This window comes from Leptomonas pyrrhocoris (assembly GCF_001293395.1).
Source record: "Leptomonas pyrrhocoris isolate H10 chromosome Unknown, whole genome shotgun sequence".
NCBI classification, from domain to species: Eukaryota; Euglenozoa; class Kinetoplastea; order Trypanosomatida; family Trypanosomatidae; genus Leptomonas; species Leptomonas pyrrhocoris.
This window is the reverse complement of record NW_015438370.1, coordinates 666,638-686,794: the sequence shown is the minus strand read 5'-3', so window position 1 is coordinate 686,794 and position 20,157 is coordinate 666,638. Positions and strand designations below refer to the sequence as shown.

Sequence of the window (20,157 nt, the reverse complement as noted above, 5' to 3'; positions counted from 1 at the left end):
CGCAAACCATTGCAGCATTCGAAATAGTCAACAACGTACCACCGTACAGAGACGTTCTAACCTGCCCCACTGCTCTCTCAAGGAGTGCAGGAATGAAGTACCAGGTTGCGAGCGTTGCCGCCGCTGCCGTGCTGCTCGGTGGCGCCGCTGCGGTGTCGTGCGACGACAAGTTCCCGCAGTCGGCCGCGTTCTTCGGCTCGATGGGCTGCGCGTCTGCCCTGATCTTCGCCAACCTGGGCTCCGCCTACGGCACCGCGAAGTCTGGCGTCGGTGTCGCGCACCTTGGCATCCTGCACGCCGACCGCATCATGCGTGGCATCGTGCCGGTGGTGATGGCCGGTATTCTTGGTATCTACGGCCTGATCGTGTCCGTGATCATCAACAACAACATCAACGCCGCGGACAACTCGTACTCCGCCTTCTCGGGCTACATGCACTTCGGTGCTGGCCTCGCCGCCGGTCTCTCGTCGCTCGCTGCTGGCCTGTCTATTGGTATTGCCGGTGACGCGTCTGCGCGCGCGTACGGCAAGCAAGAGAAGATCTTCGTGGCGATGATTCTGATGCTGATTTTCGCGGAAGCGCTCGGGCTGTACGGTCTGATTATTGCGCTGCTGATGAACAACACGGCGAACCGCGTGGCGCCCGGCCGGAAACGAGTTGCTGTTTATTGCCGTCCTCGTGATTACACAAAGAAGTTTCGCTACGGGAATAAAGAGAAAGTTTTTGGCTAACGGGGAATAAAAAATGACTTCGACGTCGAACTGGCTTGATGAGGTGGGGAGAGAAAACCGAGTTTGATAAACGGAGTTGTGGAGAGAAAGAAAAACGGCATGAGGAAAAGGCAAAAGGTGGAGTACGTGCAATATACGGGGCAGACATTAGTTTAGAGGGGCCGACGTTACAGGTGAGCAGTTATCCATTTCTGATTTGTACCATTTAAAGAAGGCATGTTCTGTGGATACGCGCTTCTTTCGAAGCATCCTCGACCTCAAAAACACACACGCAAGGCACTACCGTTGAAGGACCTTGTGTTTGGTCCTGCTGATGCTCCTTGACTCAAGTCAGCTGAGGCACACAGCTGGGTTTAGCACCTCCGATCATTATCATAGGGCACGACCGCGAAACCAAAGCGCCGCCACGCTTTTCGACGCGCAGCGACACTGGTGCACGGGAACAGAAGGCAAAACTCACCAGAAGGAAATCGTGGGTGCACCAGCGGCACGGCAGTACCTCCTTCATTCTCACTATGAAGTGTTTTCCTTCTTTCTACAACTTAGTTGACGCATCACAGACAACAAGAACACTCGAACGATATAATGATTAACTCGATTTCCTCCCCCATAAACCATCAAATGAGGCCTTTTTATTCCTCACATCAGCAATATTTGCCACAAGTGCGCGCCCCTTCCGCTGGACACCTGAGAGCTGCGCCACTCACCACATCTGCCGCCCCGCACACACACACACACAATGCGTGCTCCACACCTTCCAATGAAAAGCAACTATAAAAAAGGAGAAAATACGTCGCTGAAAGAAACAGTCGCCAAAAAAAAAACACCACTTGAGATATCAATCAGAAGTATGCGTTGAGGGGAAGAAAAGTACAGCCGTCGCATCGTCGTGTAACTTTCATTCCCTGAGATGTCAACGACTTGGACACCTCTACTATTCGCTTAAGGAGTGCAGGAATGAAGTACCAGGTTGCGAGCGTTGCCGCCGCTGCCGTGCTGCTCGGTGGCGCCGCTGCGGTGTCGTGCGACGACAAGTTCCCGCAGTCGGCCGCGTTCTTCGGCTCGATGGGCTGCGCGTCTGCCCTGATCTTCGCCAACCTGGGCTCCGCCTACGGCACCGCGAAGTCTGGCGTCGGTGTCGCGCACCTTGGCATCCTGCACGCCGACCGCATCATGCGTGGCATCGTGCCGGTGGTGATGGCCGGTATTCTTGGTATCTACGGCCTGATCGTGTCCGTGATCATCAACAACAACATCAACGCCGCGGACAACTCGTACTCCGCCTTCTCGGGCTACATGCACTTCGGTGCTGGCCTCGCCGCCGGTCTCTCGTCGCTCGCTGCTGGCCTGTCTATTGGTATTGCCGGTGACGCGTCTGCGCGCGCGTACGGCAAGCAAGAGAAGATCTTCGTGGCGATGATTCTGATGCTGATTTTCGCGGAAGCGCTCGGGCTGTACGGTCTGATTATTGCGCTGCTGATGAACAACACGGCGAACCGCGTGGCGCCCGGCCGGAAACGAGTTGCTGTTTATTGCCGTCCTCGTGATTACACAAAGAAGTTTCGCTACGGGAATAAAGAGAAAGTTTTTGGCTAACGGGGAATAAAAAATGACTTCGACGTCGAACTGGCTTGATGAGGTGGGGAGAGAAAACCGAGTTTGATAAACGGAGTTGTGGAGAGAAAGAAAAACGGCATGAGGAAAAGGCAAAAGGTGGAGTACGTGCAATATACGGGGCAGACATTAGTTTAGAGGGGCCGACGTTACAGGTGAGCAGTTATCCATTTCTGATTTGTACCATTTAAAGAAGGCATGTTCTGTGGATACGCGCTTCTTTCGAAGCATCCTCGACCTCAAAAACACACACGCAAGGCACTACCGTTGAAGGACCTTGTGTTTGGTCCTGCTGATGCTCCTTGACTCAAGTCAGCTGAGGCACACAGCTGGGTTTAGCACCTCCGATCATTATCATAGGGCACGACCGCGAAACCAAAGCGCCGCCACGCTTTTCGACGCGCAGCGACACTGGTGCACGGGAACAGAAGGCAAAACTCACCAGAAGGAAATCGTGGGTGCACCAGCGGCACGGCAGTACCTCCTTCATTCTCACTATGAAGTGTTTTCCTTCTTTCTACAACTTAGTTGACGCATCACAGACAACAAGAACACTCGAACGATATAATGATTAACTCGATTTCCTCCCCCATAAACCATCAAATGAGGCCTTTTTATTCCTCACATCAGCAATATTTGCCACAAGTGCGCGCCCCTTCCGCTGGACACCTGAGAGCTGCGCCACTCACCACATCTGCCGCCCCGCACACACACACACACAATGCGTGCTCCACACCTTCCAATGAAAAGCAACTATAAAAAAGGAGAAAATACGTCGCTGAAAGAAACAGTCGCCAAAAAAAAAACACCACTTGAGATATCAATCAGAAGTATGCGTTGAGGGGAAGAAAAGTACAGCCGTCGCATCGTCGTGTAACTTTCATTCCCTGAGATGTCAACGACTTGGACACCTCTACTATTCGCTTAAGGAGTGCAGGAATGAAGTACCAGGTTGCGAGCGTTGCCGCCGCTGCCGTGCTGCTCGGTGGCGCCGCTGCGGTGTCGTGCGACGACAAGTTCCCGCAGTCGGCCGCGTTCTTCGGCTCGATGGGCTGCGCGTCTGCCCTGATCTTCGCCAACCTGGGCTCCGCCTACGGCACCGCGAAGTCTGGCGTCGGTGTCGCGCACCTTGGCATCCTGCACGCCGACCGCATCATGCGTGGCATCGTGCCGGTGGTGATGGCCGGTATTCTTGGTATCTACGGCCTGATCGTGTCCGTGATCATCAACAACAACATCAACGCCGCGGACAACTCGTACTCCGCCTTCTCGGGCTACATGCACTTCGGTGCTGGCCTCGCCGCCGGTCTCTCGTCGCTCGCTGCTGGCCTGTCTATTGGTATTGCCGGTGACGCGTCTGCGCGCGCGTACGGCAAGCAAGAGAAGATCTTCGTGGCGATGATTCTGATGCTGATTTTCGCGGAAGCGCTCGGGCTGTACGGTCTGATTATTGCGCTGCTGATGAACAACACGGCGAACCGCGTGGCGCCCGGCGATTGCGGGGGGGACTTGGGATGAAACTCACTAGGAGAAAAGAAAGTCTTGCAGTACGAGACTTCGCTTAAACTGAAACGTGGAGGGAGAAGTTATTAAAAGGGAATAGTTGTGAACAGCAAAGCAGATGTGATGCAGGTAGTTTCAAGACGGAAAAGCAGTGAAGAGTGAGAAAGTGAAATGAAAAAAAGAAGCAGGCAGTCCACCGACAGAAGATGGGTGATGGAGAAGAAAAAAAAGGCATGAAAAGCGGGGTGGAGTGAAGCCGTAGCGCTAATATTACTACTTAACCGCCTGCAAAGCGCTGAATGCTGTCGGTATATCGAACGAACACCGCAAAGATGGCTTGTCGGTGAAGGGAGCAAGAGCACAGAAGGACCGTACGTGCTTCTCTCTCTCCCACATAACTACGGCTCTCTATTTCCATTATCATTACTATTTTTAATTGTTTCTGAAATCAGAGAAAAGGAAAAGTGGATTTGATTCAGTCGAAGCTAACTTACTTTTTCTGGAAGGCAGCCACCTCAGCGCGCTGGGCCTGCACCTTGCGGGTGTGCTTCTTGGCGTGGTCGCGCTGACGCAGGGCACGGCGGTGCGACGCGATCAGGCGCAGGTACTCACGGCGCTCCGCGGCAGAGCGGCGCACGTGCTCGAGGGCGGACTGGGCCTTCTGGTACCGGCGGGCCTTGATCTTCGGCGTGATGAGGCGCTGGATCTTCGGGGCCTTCATGCGGTCCTTCTTGCCGTCCTTCGACACGCGGCGGCGCACCACGTACTTGCGCACGTCGTCGCCACGGGACAGGTTGAAGAGCTTGCGGATCTTGCTGGCGCGCTTGGGGCCGAGACGGCGCGGCGCGGTCGTGTCCGTGACGCCCTCGATCGGCTGGTCGCCGACCTTGGAGATGGTCACGTTGACGACCGCAATGTCGCTCGCCAGCACGCAGCCGCGCACGTTCTTGCGGCGACGCTCACCCTGGTAGCCACGGAAGGTGTTGAAGCCGATCGCACCGCGCTTCACCAGCAGCGAGACACGGCTGGAGGCCAGCACGCCGGGCACCATCGGGAAACCATCCTTATCCGAGCCACCGCGAAGGCGGAAGATGTAGCCCTTAAACTCCTCACCAAAGATGGCACCGTCGACGTCGTTGCCGAGGCGGTAGTCCTGCAGCTGAACACGGCGCAGCACGTCGTCCGTGATCTCGAACTGCTTCACCGTACCGTTGCGGGGATACGCGATGTTGAGCTTCATTTGAACCTGTGCGGTAAAAAAAAAAGGGTAAATGATAACAATAATGCAAGGCAGACGACGTGCGCAAAGAAGCGGCCAGGGGGCGGGAGGGGGAGACGGAATGCGCAGAAAGAAAAAGAGAAAGCGAGAAAGAAGAGCAATGAGAGAAGTGAAGTCACATGAAATGATCGAAGAAACGAGCCACATCGTGTGCATACCACTCCGTCCACACGTGCTTCGTAAACAAGACGCTTCTGCTCGAGAGAAGCAAATCAATATTGCCCAAAGAAACACACGGCGTACTTTTTCGGAAGGTGAATTAACTCCTCCTTTCCTTCCACTTGGTTAGACCTGGTTGACCTCGTAGCACCCGCGACAAACGCGTCATTGGTGCGAAACCATCAAGAGGAAGCTCCGAGACGCATAGCGATTCAGCCTCTTCAGGCAACATGCACGCACGCGTCCATCTTTCCTTTCCTTGCCTGCATCTTGCAGATCACGTAGCCGTCGCGCTTGCCACTGTGTTTGCTTTCGCTCTCTCGTTTTCAAGTACGAATATTTGTTAAAATCCTAATCATATGAAAAAGTCGACACGCCGATATTCCTAAAATACTAGTGTGTGTGTTGTTAGGCAAGTTACCCTAACAGAAAACATAACATAAATTCCGACAGTTTGGCGCAGTGCCTCTTCGTTGGAAACTTCTTCCTCTCCCGTGTTTTACCACGTAGAAGAGACAGGACCAAAGAGCGTGATGGAACGGCGTGGTTCATCACAGGTGCCTTACTTCATCCTCGCACCCTCCCAGAAGTTCGTGCGCTGCACACCCTTTGCGGCGTTGCCCTCCAGCGACGTCATAGCCGAGATGATCTCGATCAGCGACGAGGTAATGCTGCTCTGACGCGTCTTGTTGTACAGAGAGCTTGTCTTCTGCTGAAGAGCGCTGATATTGGACAGCTGGCCCTCCACAGCAACGAGACGAGCAGCCTGCTCCGACAGCTCGTTCTCGCAAACAGCGTTCAGGATTGCCAGGGTCGCATGGAAGTCGTAGAAGTCGCGGATCATCTGCTCGTCCTCGTCCAGCAGCGTGTTGGCAAAGAGGTAACGGCTTTTCTGGTTCTCAGTGCTGGAGGCGTCGGCTAGGTCCTCCTTCCACTTGTCGTACGCCGGGATGTTGTAGTAGCACTGCTTCTGCGAACCGGCGCTGATGCAGCGGTGGAAGATGATGTGCGTGTGGTCCGCGTCCGGGCACAGCTGCTGCGCGTTCTCCCACACGTACGTGGCATAGGCGAAGTGCATCGGCTCGTGCATGTCGTTCACAATACCCATCTTGAACGACGCCGGGTACAGCTTGGACAGGGAGTCAAAGCCTCGCTTGCCGAGGGGCATGATATAGGCGCGGCTAGACGCAACCTGGTCAACGACCTTGACGACGTTGCTGTTCAGCGCACCACAGGAACCACGGTTCGTCATCACGGGGATGTACACCACCTTGCTCTGCGCGGGGTCGCCGGCGGGGTGGCCCGGCTTGCTAAACGCCTTCTCGGTGTAGCGGAGCGTGTAATCGCGCGTCTTGATGCGGACCTGCGCCTGACGGAACTTGGCCAGTGTCACCATCTTGATGGTCTTGACAATGGAGTAGAAGCGGTTGTAGCCCTCCAGCTTCTCCTTGTAGAGACGCAGCTTGCCAGACATTTTTGAAAAGCGGACACGAGCAATTCCCTTTTTCTTTTCTTTTCTTTTCGCGTTCTACCGGTGTTAATTTCATCGACAAGGCGTTTTGAAATGAAGAGAAGGGGAAAAAGAGGTTCGGTAGAGCAGAAAATGTGAAAAGATCATCAACGACGCTGAAGAATCCTTCAACGAGTTGACCGACTTCGGCGCATTGACGAGCACGCGCGCGATCATATCCACGCAATAGAAAACTGTGAGGCCATTCACTGGCAGGACAAGGAGGCAACCACGTGCGCTCTGTGGATCGAAGAATCAGAACGAAAAGAATCACACAAGGGCGTAACAGGCAACAGCCGAACGCGCGGTTGCCCTCCCCGCGCAACGAAGAGCTTCTGCACGCAAATTAGAAGTCCTTGCAGCTTCTTTTAAAAAAAGGTGGTCGCTCCAAAATGTAAACCTTTCAAAACGCGTACACATGTTGCTGCCCTAAATATGCTTTACACTGCTTACTTTTTCATCTGTTTTGTTTTTGTTTTTTAACAGACACAATCGCATCACCCTACCGCTGCTTTTCCCAAAAGCAAACAAACAAGCAAGGAGGACTTAAAAGGGGAAAATGAGAAGCCACAGTGCAGTGCGGAAGTGCAACAACTTCCAGCCTCTCATCAATGCTATACAAATCACTTTCGCTCAAGGAGTGACCGGTCCTACGACCTCACAAGCCTCTAATAGACTGTAGTTGAAATCGTCCCTTCGCGAAAAGATGTGTATTTCCTCTCTTGAACGTTTAATGAAGTCGAGAAAAGCTGGACATAGACAGAACGCAAGACATGAAAAAGGGGCTCCGTAACGGGCGGGTTCTCGTGTGTTTATTACATTTTTACCACAGAAAAAGAAAAGAGGACAAAGCCTTAACCATTAACCAGATTAGGAGCGAAAACCCAAACAAAAAGAAACGAGAGTCCGCCACAGACAATTTACTCAGCCATTCGAACAAACAACCAGAAAAAAGAAAGAACCTTATCGCCACGTTGTGTTCCGTGTCAGAAATCGGAGCAGAATTGTCCATCTTTTAATATATATAATCCGCTTACTCTCGCTTTACTCGTCATCGGAGTCAGCCACACGCTGCCGCTTCACACCACTCGTCTTGGACGGCGCCTGGCCGTACTGGACGCCCTCGGCGTTGGTCTTGACACCGCCGTAGTCGATGTAGAACCAGTCCGACGGCGTGTTCGACTGCGGGCGGCCGTACTTATCCAGAAGGCCGTCCTTCATCATCGAGCGCTTCTTCACCGCAATCGGGCCAAGACCCCAGCGGCGCGGGTAAGTGTCGCGGTCCATAATCACACGTTTGCTGCGCGCCACAATACCGTGGTCCACGGAGGCCATCTGCGACGTCGTCATCTCCGCGTACGCGAGAGCAATGGCCTCGCCTTTCGTGGTGATGAGCACCACCAAGTCGTCCCGCTCGATGCCGTTGTCGAAGCGGGCGAGACCGGGAATCATCAACTTGGCACCGTAGCACACCGCGTTCACGGCGGAGTCCTTCACGACGATGCGCTTGTGGTTGGATAACAGGTACTCGCACGGCAGGATGACGCGGCGGAGGTAGGAGTCGTCCTTCTCGTTTTCGTACAGCCACTGCGCGTCCATGACGTCGTGCATCGTCGAAAGGTGATCGTCCTCGGTGATGACGCCGGTGCGGATGCGGCGCAACTCCTCCATGTGGCCACCGGCGCCGAGAATCAGACCAAGGTGCACGCAGAGGGTACGGATGTAGGTACCGGCTTCGCAATGCGTCTCGAACACAGCCAGATGGCGGTGTTTGTCGTACTCGATCAGCTGGTTGGAGTAGATGTTGCGGATTCGCAGCTGACGCTTGACTGCGGCAATCAGAGGCGGGCGCTGGAAGCACGGACCCGTCAGCCGCTGCAAGGCGGCGTCTACCTTCTTTTGACTCACCGTGTCGTGCAGGCGCAGCACACCGATGTAGGTCTTCCCGGCATTCTGCTGGGACTTCACAAGGCGAGTAGCACGGTCGGTGCAGATGATCAGAGCACCGGTGACCTTGGGGTCAAGTGTACCGGCGTGGCCAGTCTTGTCGCACTTCAGGATGCGCTTGATCCAGGAGACAACCTCGTGAGAGCTAGGGTTGGACGGCTTATCCATGTTAATCATACCGTACTTGATGTACTCAGCTAAAGGACGACGCAGTGGAGACCAGCCGCTCTCTAGAAGGGCAAAGTGCGTGGAACGCACATTCATCTTGTCGTAGTTCTTCAGCAGCAGAGGCCATTCCTCGGCGGGGAGGACGCTGTTCGCCTCCTTATCCCCCGTGGGAATGCAGAAGTCCTCACTGCGCTGAATCTCTCCGAGACGCTTCTTGCCCATTGTGACACAGAAGAGGAAAGCGAATCCTGTTGCTCGATATCAAAAGACTTAGCGAGCGCAAATCGAAAGCAACGATACGTGGGTGTACATAGTTAAGACAGTTGCGATTTCGAAGTTGTGTTTCGAGGCAAAGTGAAAAGCGGAAGAGGAAAGGTGAGGAAGAAAAGAAGAAAAGAGGAAAAGTGACATATTACACAGGTAAAGACAGAGTCCACCGAACCATCAAAAAGTGCAATCAACTGGCCGATCTTCTTTGTGGTCTATCAAGCCATCGATCTTGTTACAAGGAGGGAGAGAAACTGCAATCAAAAAGAAGGGGAAAAAAGTCCCTGTCAGTTTGTGGCTCGAACCCTTCGTCTACGAAAACAAATAGCGGATCTTGTGCATCTGAATCTCATTTTCTGAATTGATTCCATTATATTCATTTATTTCCTTTTTCATTGTCACTTTCCTTTTCAGGAGCAAAAAGAAAAAAGAGTTTTGCACGTGTGCGAACGCGTGTATGATAGAGATACTGATTGACAACCATGTCAAATCTGCGTATCTGTACCCGCATCCACACTCCGCACAAGCGCACGATGTTTTGTGGCCAGTGCATCTTTTTGCCTGTGTCATAGATTGCCCAAAGAAGAAAAAAAACTAGGCTGTGTTCTGCCATAGGGCATACCGATCCTCTTTGGCGTTGTACGCGACACAACAAACAAATTTTGCGTCTGACTCTTCCATGGTGGGCCAGTGCCACAGGTAAAAACACGGAGCGGCCGCTTGTCCTTCGGCTTGATGAAAGGCGTAGGCGTCGTAGCAGTAGGGATAAGTGCGAGAATATATGGGTCCATAACTAATCGTGAGCTCTTCGCCCTCGTGCACGTCACAGACGCACATCACGCTCAGTCGGCCATGTTTCCTGTGTGGCTCCTGAATCCATGCGCAATTGCTCTTCTCATCTACGTTGGGCTCATTGATGAAGGGCGTTAAAGTGTCTTGAAATTCGACAAACACCTCGTTGAAATAGTTTGCGCAGTTGTATTCCATTAACGCATATTTCGAGGTGGGGCGGCCGAGTTTGCCTTGCTCGCCACTGAGAAAGTCCAAGTAGCCAGGGTAAACCCCGATGATTGTGAATGCTGGGATGTCTTGCGCCGCAACGACACCGATGCCGCCGGCTTTAGAAGCGACTCGCTCCTTGCGGAACATCTGCAACGACCGGCGAGACTGGAAAAAGCTGAGTACAGTTTTCTGCAACTCCGCCATCAGGCTGGCGTCATTTGGCGATTTCTCTGCCTCTGCGGAAATCATCTGCAGTTGCTTCGTTATCTCTGGCGAATATTCGTCGGAAATAGTCAATGCTCGCCTTACTGCTCTTCGAACGTTATCGGGCTGTCCAGGGGAAGTAGGAGGGACAGGTTCTTCGCATTCGACAGCCTGGCAATGGAAACAGGCGCGCATGTGCTCCTTGAAGTTGAGATTCGCCGACTTCCAGATAATTTGCTCGTAGGTCGCGGGCTCCGAACAGTTATCATGCACGGTGCTGCCACAGTAGCAGCAGATTTTCATGTCATCGCTTTCCTCAGGACAATGGCAGACGGAGCAAATTTTGAATGCGCAGTGAATTTGCACTTCAATGAACTTGGTCCACACGTCGCAGTCCGAGATTGTTTCTGTTTGCTTGTCAATGTTCAGTGTCTCTTCCCAAACTGTAATGCTGTAGGTGTTGTTCCACCAAAAGCGTCTCATCGAGTCATTGTCAATGTTGAGGGACCAGTCCTCGCAGGCGGTCGGAACGACAATTGGTACCATTTGATGAGCTATTGCTCTGTGTCTAGTACTCTTTTCATGGACAGTAGAACATCACATAGTTATGAATAAATATGTAGTTTTTTTTTTTTGAGTTGCGTCACACATGACAAAGCGTATCACAAGAAGTAAGAGAGAAGGTAAAAAAGATAGTTTTAAAAGAAAGACTTTCGCATAAGAAGGCTTAAAAGCATCGTATTAACACGTAGTGATTTCTTGTGGTACTAACGGTTCTGCGCAATAACAGGGAAAAAAAAAGGCATACGCATTCAGAGATAGTAACCCTCTTCTCTTTTTTTCCCCTATGTTTCCGTAAATGTAAGAGTAGGGGAAAAACGCTTTGTAGTCGTACCACCCCATTCGATGAACAGTTGAGCAGAATAGAAAACAAAAACGCACATCTTTGCTCTATTTTGATCTTTTTCGCGTCTTCACCAACAATAAAGAAGAACAATGTGATAATTATACAACCGTTTTTATTAGTATTTTTATGATTATTTCTACTGTGAATACCGCTGTGTGAGAGTGTGCTGCGTTATCGGCTGCTGTACCCAATGCACAAAATCTTTTATTGAACAAAACACCAGCAACTACAACATATGCATACGGAAGTGACTAAAAACACTCCTTAAAAAAAAATATGCTACTTTTGGGAACATTTTTGTTTCGTTTGATTTTCTTTTGCGAGACCGAAGTGTGCCTCGAATGGTCAGGCTGGCGACAAAAACGACAGAGCATCTCGTTTGAGGGCCGCTGTTCTAAATTTTTCTCGCATTTCTTCTCCGCGAAAGAAATCCACACTGCGCCCAAGGCTATGCGGCTCAAAAGGATCTCGCAGAAGCACATTTTCATGCCCCAAAAGATGCCAACGATCTTCCTCGCCTAAGTCTTTTATAGCCTCACACCACTCATCCTTTGTCGCAAATCGATCACGCGAGCGGATATCAACGACAGACACGTCGAAGTCAAAACAGCTAGGGTCGCCATAAAAGTTAAAAAATTCATGCACGTCTTGTTGAACAATAGAGGTGTCAACGTCGTCGAAAGGAAGAATAGAAGCGAACTCTTCGACGTCTTCCAATTTGCCTCCCGTACCGCCAACAATATCAACGATCACCTTCACACGTTCAGCGATGTCGTCTTCGCTTATGTACAATTGCGTTCGACCTGTTGCTTTCATGAAATAAATGTACATTATTGTGAGTGCGTACGGAGAGATCCATCCTCTGCGAGCGTTTAGCACCTGGTGCTCTCTTCCCCATTGCTTTGCACAGAGAATGCCAAGTCTCAGTCGTGGGTCACCGACCATATACGAGCGCAACAGCAGAGTATTCTTTAAGCCATCGATGGAAAGAGAAAGATCAAACTTTGAATCGCCTTCTGGACTCTTTCGAACATACTGCACTATAGGCATTCTAGCGCGAAAAATGCGCTGTGGCTGGAGATCGACGGAGCTGTTATTTTGCCGAATGTGAGAGAAAAGATCGGCGAGCACTTTCTCTTGCCTCTCCCTTTCAATGACCACGTTATTATACTTGTGTGCAATTTCGTCTGCGGCAGAGAACACAACTGCGTAATCCGCATCACCATCGCGAAACGAAGTGCCCGAAATAATAGATCCATACGGAAGCACGATAGGGGAAGCAACAGGTTTTTCAACTGATTTGTCTGCTTCTAAGGTGAACGTGTGAAGTAAATTCTGCAACCATTTCCGCTGCTCGAGAACTTTAAGATACCCCTGCTGGGTCAACAACTTGCTCGATAATTGAGCAGCAGTCGAAGCCATTGTTGCTATTAAAAGAAACAACTATTTACATGGTAATGATAGCGACGAAATGTCGTGTTAAAATGTAGGTAAAAAGAGAGAGTCAAAGAAATCGAGTTTTAAAAGGAGGAAAAGGGTTGCGGAAAAGATAAGATAATCACCTGAAAATAAACGCTGAAGAAAAATTGAACGATCATCTCATGAGAATAGTAAACCAGCATATACAAGCAAAAAAAAAACGCTTCTTTTGCTGGAGTGTTGAAATCCGAGTAGACTTTGAACGTTTTATTGACGCGAAAATGGGCGATTTTCGATTTTTGCATTGCAAACCAAACATATTTCTAAATTGAGAGTTCTCACTCAAAAGATGAAAGTAGCAGAACTAAAAGAACGGCCGCTCAAATGCAAACGCGACAGATCATCCTTTGCTTTGCGCGTTATTGTAAAGTATCCAAAAATGCGTCAAGATCGCTGTCGTCTTCACGCGCAGCCAGCAGCTCCTTTTCGGCCTCCTCAGCTGTTTGCTGGGCGTTATCTGCAACGTCGACTCTCTTCGCCTCTTCCTTTTTTCGGAGGGTTCGTGGAATGAAAAGTCGTTTATCTTCATCGTGTATGGTTGTATTGCGAGAAAAGAGAATATCATCCTCGGAATCTGAGTCTTGGGGCGGAGACGGCTCTTTCTGCAACGTCGGTACTACTTCCTTGGTCGGTTTATACCTCGCTTCAAGATCTTTGATCATCCGAGATACAAGACGTTTGCGTTCATTTTGTTGCGGTGCAAGAAAACGAGCGCGTTCTAAAGACTCGAGTTCCTCGCGCAATTTGTTCAGGTTCTCCTTGCTTAATTTCTCGTCCCATTTCGCTTGCTTCTCTTGCTTTCGGCGGTGCTCATATTGTTCACGTGATTCCTTAAATCCAAACTTCCGACTCTGGTCCACGCTGCCTTTTGGCGCAGACATTATTATTTTGCTGTTGAGGAAATGAGTTGTTTGGCGATGTGAGACGCAAAAAGGCAAAAGTGACGCCTGCCACAAGAATCTGAGTGGTGGAGCGGTATTGCTCAACAACAGACACTATCGAAGAGGAAGGGGAAAAAAGAAATCATTTAAAGGCGACAATCGAAGCGCTCAGAAAAAGAGCAATTGAGGTTTAAAACATGTAGGAGAGCACCTCACTTGATGTTAGTAGGTAATGCTATTCTCTGCTCTACGTGAGTACGCAAATCAACTGGCGAAAACGTTTTTACATTCGGAGTAGCAGTCCCTCGGAAAAAAAAAATACCCGAAAGAGTTGATATCGTAGAAGGTATAAAACGAAGCATGGGTGTTTTTTGTCAACGTTCTTCATCTCTTTAATTACCGGAAAGGGGCCGGAAGTTGTGCCGATAAACAGTGCCACACTGTAAAAAGGTGATGCCTCTGTCTCTCTTACATTCGTCCACATTGTCAACGGCTAGAGCGAAATGCCGACAGCTTTCTGGTCAAAATTCTTAGCACAGAGTCCGGCCACTACCACAGGGAAGCGCAGCGTTGATCAGGTGTGCTCTTTTCATTTGAAGCCCAGTCACAACCCCCCTCCCCCTCCACCACCACCATCCGAACTATTCTACCACCCAATGGGAACTCACCCAGTGCGACTGTGCCGCCGCCGCTTTGACAGAGGAACCAAACCGCTTGTTGAGAGGCACCTACATCGTTCGCAAAATGTTTGCGTGCGGATGTTCGCTACTGTTAATCTCTTTTCGTGAGAGCCTACAAGGGAATACTGCATGTAGCACTACCCGAGCAGATATTAGCGTGGGAACAGTTGACACTCGACCAAGTTAACGCAAACGTGATCAGTAAAGGATGTATCTTGCCAAGAACTGACAAGGCGGCAATGTAAAGGATCTTCTCTTTTGCTGCAGCTTGGCGTCCTTTTTTTCTTCAAGTATTTCCGTTCAAGTCTCGTTTCACCTCTTTTTTTCCCTTCTTCAACAACACTATCAATCTCACAGAAGTGTTCTTCGCCTCATGGCTCGCACCACAGCTCTATTTCATCAAAGCAATGGCGGATAAAGGAAATGTGTGCCTTTTCTGCTGCAAGCCTGGTAAAGGAAATGACGTGAACAAGCTGCAAATGTGCTCCAGGTGCGCTACGCGTTATGGCGATCTATGTCGCGCATACGAAAATCGCGTTGCGTCGCGGATAACTGCAGCTGGATGGAAGGTCGACTTGACTAGTCACGCGCCACAGGAAAGTGAGTTTCCGGTGTCGAACGAGCCGCTGTTTTACATTCGTTGTAAGAAAGGGTGCGTTACGGTAACGACGGCAATCGATAAGATGGCTTTTTTTGCGGCAGCAAGTCGGTTGCAGTCAGATATGCAAACACCGAAACGCCACACAACTCGCACGAAAAAGAGCATTAAGAGAGGGAAACACAATAATTGACTTTTCGGAGCACTTTCCCCTTTTTCACAAAGGTGCCGAAACTTCACTGCTAGCTTAGGCAGCTGCTGTTAAACGTAGAGTTGGTAACTTCAGCTTCATCCTTTTGTTGTTGTTATTTACGAGAACCCGTCTGCTATGCTTGATAATTATAATAAGAGTCTAGATGTCATGACTTTCGAAAACGATGTCACCGCCAAAAAAAAGCGATTAACTCAATATTTGAACACTTGAAAGAAAAAGAAAACCTCTCAGTGAAAGCTGATTAACAGTTATTTGAAATGCCAATCTGTTTAATATTTCATTCGAAACAACAGTGCCATAAAAAAAAAAAATGACTTTCCTTCGACGAATTCTAAAAGTGATCGCAGGTGGTTTTTCGTAGGTGAGTGTAAGGTAACAATCGGCGCGCTTTCCTATCTCGTTCGCTCTCACTGTATTTCTCTCTCATCTCAACTGCTTCTTTTCTTCCCCAACAAATCTCCCTTCCACACACACACACAACGTAAAAAAAAAATGAACTTCGCACAAAACCAGAACCTAGCACGCAAAAATGGTCAAGCCGATCGTGTCCAAGGCTATCGTGAAGAAGCGCACGAAGCGCTTCACCCGCCATCGCTGCGAGGTCTTCCCTCAGCTGAGCTCGAGCTGGCGCAAGCCCCGCGGTGAGGACTCCCCGGTCCGCCGCCGCTACAAAGGCCAGAAGGCCATGCCGAACAAGGGCTACGGTAGCGACCGCTCCACGAAGTACATCACTCCTTCTGGTTTCAAGAACTTCCCGATCCAGAACGTGCAGGACCTGTACATGCTGGTGATGCAGAACCGCAAATACGCCGGCGTGATTTCCCACACTGTTGGTGCCAAGTCGCGCAAGGCTATTGTTCGCAAGGCCCTGGAGCTAGACATCCGTCTCGCTAACGGCAACTCGAAGCTCCGCAAGATTGCCTCCCAGTAAGTGACCATGTAGCGTTACGGTTTCTTTTCTTTTCTTTTATGTTTATTTCAAACAAATAATTTTTTTTCATGCAAATCATCGATGCGTATGAGCACGCGTGGTGTTTTTCTACTGCTTCCAGTGAAATCGCGGTGCTAAACTTTATTCTGGTGCGGGGTTGAGCTGGGATAAGTGAACTTACGTACGCGCTGTACTGCAGCTGCCCCATTTTATATTCCGCGAGTGCACCATTTTGGGTCTATATTATGCGTTGAATCAGTTTGCGGATAACACGTCCTTGCTATCTTCTCTCTCTCTCTCTTTTTCTTCTGATGCATTTACTCACACACTAAAAAAACCACCAACTCGCATATCTGCTCTCCACATGCGTCTGATCAGGGTGCTTTTCGTTTAGTCTCTTTAGCAGAGAATAAAACTCCCCTTTTCACTTACCAAAAGAAAAGAACGCAAAAATGCCGCACGCAGACCATAGGAAGTACAAGATCCAGCGGGAGGAGATGCCGGCGATGCCTCACTTCACGGACTTCAACGACCCACGCTTCTGCTCAACGATCAACAAGCAGAAGAACGGCATTCTTGCCTACTACCAATGGCTGCATTGCATCGGCAACTGGGGTGAGGAGCACTCCATGTGTAAGAAGATGCGCTGGTATGTGGAGCGCATGATGCACGAGACCTGGCTCGAGAAATGGGAGGAGAAACGCGCACTTGGCCACTTTGATCACACCGTGCTGTACGGCGTCAAGCCTTGGAAGGAGTTTGAACCTCTTTACCAGCCCGTGAAGAAGAATCGCAAGGGTGCATACGAGTACTGGCTAGACCGCGACTTCGAACCCCTGTACGACCCCGATGCAGCTGACTGGCGCGAGAAGGCCCCCATTCTCCACGATATGTTCGTCCTGGGCAAGAAGCCGGTTCCTGTAGAGTAAAATTCGTCGCGATTTGAATCAAGATGACTTTGTGATGTCGTCTTTTTAGCACCTCCTACCACCCCAAAATAGGAAGCTCAACGCTTCCTTTCGCTGGTATTTTTTTTTTTTCGCTTTCTTTTCATTTCTTTCCAAATTATTTTTTCGCTATTATTATTGGCAAAGTAATGTAGTCTTCTTTTTATTAGTATAGTAGAAATCTTGCTTTCGTTAGGTATTCAAGATTTATTTCTGTCTCATTTGAGGTTTCTGCCGGCGCGGTAGCACAAAAAGAAAAGCAGTAGTTATAGTTTTGCTCTTTTGACGGAAAACGGTGCTATAAATATCACCGTAGCTTTACATAACTGTTTTTCGTCTTTATGATTGATATCTGCAGCTTGGTTTGCCAAGTCGCTTTCATGTGAGAGGTGGAGATACTTTTTCGAAGGAATCTGGTTCTACGATGTGTGAGAACACTGGTTTATTATAGTGCTTATTGAAAACTTTGTATTGCGGCTGTTTGGTTGAAACCATCAAACTGTGTGCATAAAGGATTCACCACCGGAACTTTATCGACTTCACATTTTTTTTTCTGCTCCTCTCCTCAACTTCTCTTTTTCTTCTCGTTGCTCGTCACGATTAATACTCCATTGCTTTTTTTTTCTGCTTACACTATGTGCTTTCTATTCAAAACTCTCAACTCAGTTCACACTCATATTTAAGAGAACCAGAGCTAAAGCGGTATTTTTGGAGAAAACATTCGATTCAATATTTCTTTCGTCTTCTCCGTCTTTTTCTTCTTCTTGAAATTGTAACGTAGTACAGCCGTACCCTATTTTATAGATTTGTTTCTCCTCCACACTACCATTTCAACCAAGCAGGATCATGTCTGAAGCGTTCTACGGATTGACTACATTTAGTCCTTCTGGAAAACTGGTCCAGATCGAGTATGCTACGACTGCCGCAGGCAAGGGTACGACTGCTTTAGGTGTGAAGGCTACTGATGGCGTCGTGATTGCTGCCAAGAAGAAGGCTCCGTCTACCTTAGTGGACGCTTCTTCCATTCAGAAAGTGTTTGTGCTTGATGAACATGTTGGGTGTACCTACAGCGGAATGGGCCCTGACTGCCGTGTTCTGATTGACTCGGCAAGGAAGACTTGTCAGCAATACAAGCTGACTTACCACGAACCGATCCCGGTCAGCCAACTTGTGCGCCAGGTCAGTGCCCTCTACCAGGAGTTCACCCAATCTGGTGGCGTACGCCCTTTTGGGTGTTCGCTCTTGGTCTCCGGAGTCGATGCCAATGGGTATCACTTATATCAGGTAGATCCGAGCGGCACATTTTGGACTTGGAAGGCGACGGCTATTGGAACCGGCAGCTCTGACGCCAAATCGTTTCTTGAAAAGCGTTACACTGCCGATATGGAGCTAGAAGACGCCGTTCACACTGCACTGCTCACGCTCAAAGAAGGATTCGATGGTCAGATGACGCCCGAAAACACTCAGGTTGGCCGCGTTGTTGAGAACCGATTTGAGATTCTGAGCGTGGATCAGCTGCGTGACTATTTGGATCAGATTTAACGTTTGTGTTTTTTTTATCTTTTGCCGACAAACAAAAACCTGTTTTAACGGGAGGACAAATTATTGGTGTGCTAGCAGGTTTTATTTTTACTATTCGTCCTTGTCTATTGATTACGTGCTCTCGACTGAGCTATACGTACAAAATAGCAAAACGATAAAAGAAAATAGGAACAACAACAAAATCACGAAGCGGCTTTGGCGTGGCGCAAACGTGTTGTTGTGCAGCTTCCGCACTGCGCTGCCGAGAGCAGAGCTTATAAAGTGCATTCTTTTTACTCTGCTAGAGTTCATAGAACAGGTTATGGAATACAGACAGACTCGGTGTTAAGGTGAACGTTAGGCAATGCTTTTAGAATTCGTCTGTTTCTCTTTGTTGTTGGGGAAGAAGCACATGCTTGAAGGAAAAATGAGGACTTCTCGTTTTTGATGTGCTTTATGTTGTAATAAAGAGTCTCTATATACATCCCATTTCCTTTTCCTCCTTTCACCCTTCTTGCTGATATTTCGTCTTTTTCTGCTCAGCTACATCTGATAAAATTAGTGGTAGCAAGATGCTGACAAAAGTGTTTCTGCGGAAAACCTTGTTTGCTCGTGCTGCGATCAACCTTTGCGACAAAAAGATCGTAGTGAGGGACGACTTCCTTGCTATGCTAATCAATGGGAAGTACACGCCCCCGCAATTTAGAATGACGCATCGCGAAGCAGCAGAATACCTAGATGTGCTGAAGCGTTCAAAGATGGTCGTTGAGGTTGGTGATTACGTTTACTCTGATCCGCAAAATGTGGTGGACGCTGTGCATCTTAAAGGTGGCCTACCTCTAGTTTCTTCTGTTAGCCACGACCTTGAAGACACTCGTCGCACGCTGGCGCTGGCTTTGGCTGAATCCCACGAACGTAGTTCTCCAAAGGTAGAAAAGGCTGTGCGCCGCGAGAAGGAGTTTTGGGCTTTCACAGCTCTCGGCAGTGGCATCCAGATGCTGGTGCTTTCGTATTTGACGTTTCAAGTATACGGGTGGGACGTGATGGAGCCGATAACCTTTTTCGTAACCACCACCACCGCGCTTTGCTCATTTGCGTATTTTTTGTTTTTCAGAGCGGAACATTCGTACGAGCACGTTGACGACAGCCTTCTGCCGTACCGACTCTCCAAAGAACTGGGGAACTCGCAAGTCGCGGCGGGGAAAATGATTCGCAACATTCAGCTATCGCAAGAGCTCGAGCAAGTTGTTTCAAAGAGAAACAATAGAGCGTCGAAGCTTATTGCGGAGGCGCTGAAAAGATAGTTCGTCAAGAAAAAATCTCTGCCTCACGTTAGAGTGCTGTGCTGATTGAGCAAGCGAATGTGAAAGCGAATGTACAGTGCGTCAAAATAAAATCGTAAAACTGAATCATAGTTCTAATAAACCCATGTAACTTCGCAACCTGCGTCGAATCGTGCTTGCGATGCAGCAACAGCAACGAAAAGAAGGATGCACAATCACACGCTGTTCATTCTCTTCGCATTGCGCTGAGTTTTGCTTTTGTATGTGTGAACCTCTGCTGCCTGTGACGCAAATCGACACTCCGTATAATCTGTAGAGCAAGATTTCTTCTT

At 49.4% G+C, this 20,157-nt stretch overlaps 14 protein-coding genes across 15 annotated transcripts; 8 read left to right on the top strand and 6 right to left on the bottom strand.

The window, feature by feature from the left end:
• Window positions 1–92: 92 nt before the first annotated feature.
• ABB37_06518 (putative Vacuolar ATP synthase putativevacuolar, ATPase subunit) lies at window positions 93–731 on the top strand (the record flags this gene model as incomplete). Its single annotated transcript, XM_015804870.1, has 1 exon — window positions 93–731. The coding sequence occupies one exon, from the start codon at window positions 93–95 to the stop codon at window positions 729–731; it is 639 nt and encodes a 212-aa protein (XP_015656848.1).
• Window positions 732–1,688: 957 nt separating this feature from the next.
• On the top strand, window positions 1,689–2,327 carry ABB37_06517 (putative Vacuolar ATP synthase putativevacuolar, ATPase subunit; the record flags this gene model as incomplete). Its single annotated transcript, XM_015804869.1, has 1 exon — window positions 1,689–2,327. One exon carries the CDS (start codon window positions 1,689–1,691, stop codon window positions 2,325–2,327), a length of 639 nt encoding a protein of 212 aa, XP_015656847.1.
• A 957-nt stretch (window positions 2,328–3,284) lies between these two features.
• Window positions 3,285–3,863, top strand: ABB37_06516 (putative vacuolar ATP synthase; the record flags this gene model as incomplete). Its single annotated transcript, XM_015804868.1, has 1 exon — window positions 3,285–3,863. The coding sequence occupies one exon, from the start codon at window positions 3,285–3,287 to the stop codon at window positions 3,861–3,863; it is 579 nt and encodes a 192-aa protein (XP_015656846.1).
• A 475-nt stretch (window positions 3,864–4,338) lies between these two features.
• ABB37_06515 (putative 40S ribosomal protein S6) lies at window positions 4,339–5,096 on the bottom strand (the record flags this gene model as incomplete). The annotated part of the gene is made up of 1 exon (XM_015804867.1): window positions 4,339–5,096. The coding sequence occupies exon 1, from the start codon at window positions 5,086–5,088 to the stop codon at window positions 4,339–4,341; it is 750 nt and encodes a 249-aa protein (XP_015656845.1). The 5' UTR covers window positions 5,089–5,096.
• Window positions 5,097–5,848: 752 nt separating this feature from the next.
• ABB37_06514 (putative mitochondrial ATP synthase F1 subunit gamma protein) lies at window positions 5,849–6,816 on the bottom strand (the record flags this gene model as incomplete). Its single annotated transcript, XM_015804866.1, has 1 exon — window positions 5,849–6,816. Exon 1 carries the CDS (start codon window positions 6,758–6,760, stop codon window positions 5,849–5,851), a length of 912 nt encoding a protein of 303 aa, XP_015656844.1. The 5' UTR covers window positions 6,761–6,816.
• Window positions 6,817–7,840: 1,024 nt separating this feature from the next.
• Window positions 7,841–9,182, bottom strand: ABB37_06513 (putative centromere/microtubule binding protein cbf5; the record flags this gene model as incomplete). The annotated part of the gene is made up of 1 exon (XM_015804865.1): window positions 7,841–9,182. The coding sequence occupies exon 1, from the start codon at window positions 9,131–9,133 to the stop codon at window positions 7,841–7,843; it is 1,293 nt and encodes a 430-aa protein (XP_015656843.1). The 5' UTR covers window positions 9,134–9,182.
• A 590-nt stretch (window positions 9,183–9,772) lies between these two features.
• On the bottom strand, window positions 9,773–10,962 carry ABB37_06512 (hypothetical protein; the record flags this gene model as incomplete). Its single annotated transcript, XM_015804864.1, has 1 exon — window positions 9,773–10,962. Exon 1 carries the CDS (start codon window positions 10,928–10,930, stop codon window positions 9,773–9,775), a length of 1,158 nt encoding a protein of 385 aa, XP_015656842.1. The 5' UTR covers window positions 10,931–10,962.
• Window positions 10,963–11,636: 674 nt separating this feature from the next.
• On the bottom strand, window positions 11,637–12,736 carry ABB37_06511 (putative mitochondrial RNA polymerase II; the record flags this gene model as incomplete). Its single annotated transcript, XM_015804863.1, has 1 exon — window positions 11,637–12,736. The coding sequence occupies exon 1, from the start codon at window positions 12,711–12,713 to the stop codon at window positions 11,637–11,639; it is 1,077 nt and encodes a 358-aa protein (XP_015656841.1). The 5' UTR covers window positions 12,714–12,736.
• Window positions 12,737–13,129: 393 nt separating this feature from the next.
• Window positions 13,130–13,767, bottom strand: ABB37_06510 (hypothetical protein; the record flags this gene model as incomplete). The annotated part of the gene is made up of 1 exon (XM_015804862.1): window positions 13,130–13,767. The coding sequence occupies exon 1, from the start codon at window positions 13,649–13,651 to the stop codon at window positions 13,130–13,132; it is 522 nt and encodes a 173-aa protein (XP_015656840.1). The 5' UTR covers window positions 13,652–13,767.
• A 920-nt stretch (window positions 13,768–14,687) lies between these two features.
• On the top strand, window positions 14,688–15,122 carry ABB37_06509 (hypothetical protein; the record flags this gene model as incomplete). The annotated part of the gene is made up of 1 exon (XM_015804861.1): window positions 14,688–15,122. Exon 1 carries the CDS (start codon window positions 14,739–14,741, stop codon window positions 15,120–15,122), a length of 384 nt encoding a protein of 127 aa, XP_015656839.1. The 5' UTR covers window positions 14,688–14,738.
• A 533-nt stretch (window positions 15,123–15,655) lies between these two features.
• Window positions 15,656–16,131, top strand: ABB37_06508 (60S ribosomal protein L32 (RPL32)). The gene has a single exon (XM_015804860.1). It carries the CDS (start codon window positions 15,673–15,675, stop codon window positions 16,072–16,074), a length of 402 nt encoding a protein of 133 aa, XP_015656838.1. The 5' UTR covers window positions 15,656–15,672; the 3' UTR covers window positions 16,075–16,131.
• A 320-nt stretch (window positions 16,132–16,451) lies between these two features.
• Window positions 16,452–17,003, top strand: ABB37_06507 (putative mitochondrial Cytochrome C oxidase subunit VI; the record flags this gene model as incomplete). Of its 2 annotated transcripts, none has more annotated exons than XM_015804859.1 (1): window positions 16,452–17,003. In XM_015804859.1, exon 1 carries the CDS (start codon window positions 16,527–16,529, stop codon window positions 17,001–17,003), a length of 477 nt encoding a protein of 158 aa, XP_015656837.1. In that variant the 5' UTR covers window positions 16,452–16,526. The 2 variants fall into 2 exon arrangements, with proteins under 2 accessions (XP_015656837.1, XP_015656836.1); XM_015804858.1 differs by having other exon boundaries at window positions 16,468–17,003.
• Window positions 17,004–17,686: 683 nt separating this feature from the next.
• On the top strand, window positions 17,687–18,563 carry ABB37_06506 (putative Proteasome alpha 2 subunit; the record flags this gene model as incomplete). The annotated part of the gene is made up of 1 exon (XM_015804857.1): window positions 17,687–18,563. The coding sequence occupies exon 1, from the start codon at window positions 17,868–17,870 to the stop codon at window positions 18,561–18,563; it is 696 nt and encodes a 231-aa protein (XP_015656835.1). The 5' UTR covers window positions 17,687–17,867.
• Window positions 18,564–19,084: 521 nt separating this feature from the next.
• Window positions 19,085–19,846, top strand: ABB37_06505 (hypothetical protein; the record flags this gene model as incomplete). The annotated part of the gene is made up of 1 exon (XM_015804856.1): window positions 19,085–19,846. The coding sequence occupies exon 1, from the start codon at window positions 19,115–19,117 to the stop codon at window positions 19,844–19,846; it is 732 nt and encodes a 243-aa protein (XP_015656834.1). The 5' UTR covers window positions 19,085–19,114.
• Window positions 19,847–20,157: the final 311 nt, after the last annotated feature.

Bases quoted from the DNA above. Each gene is read 5' to 3' on its own strand.
- ABB37_06508 (XM_015804860.1), top strand. From the start codon at position 15,673: ATGGTCAAGCCGATCGTGTCCAAGGCTATCGTGAAGAAGCGCACGAAG.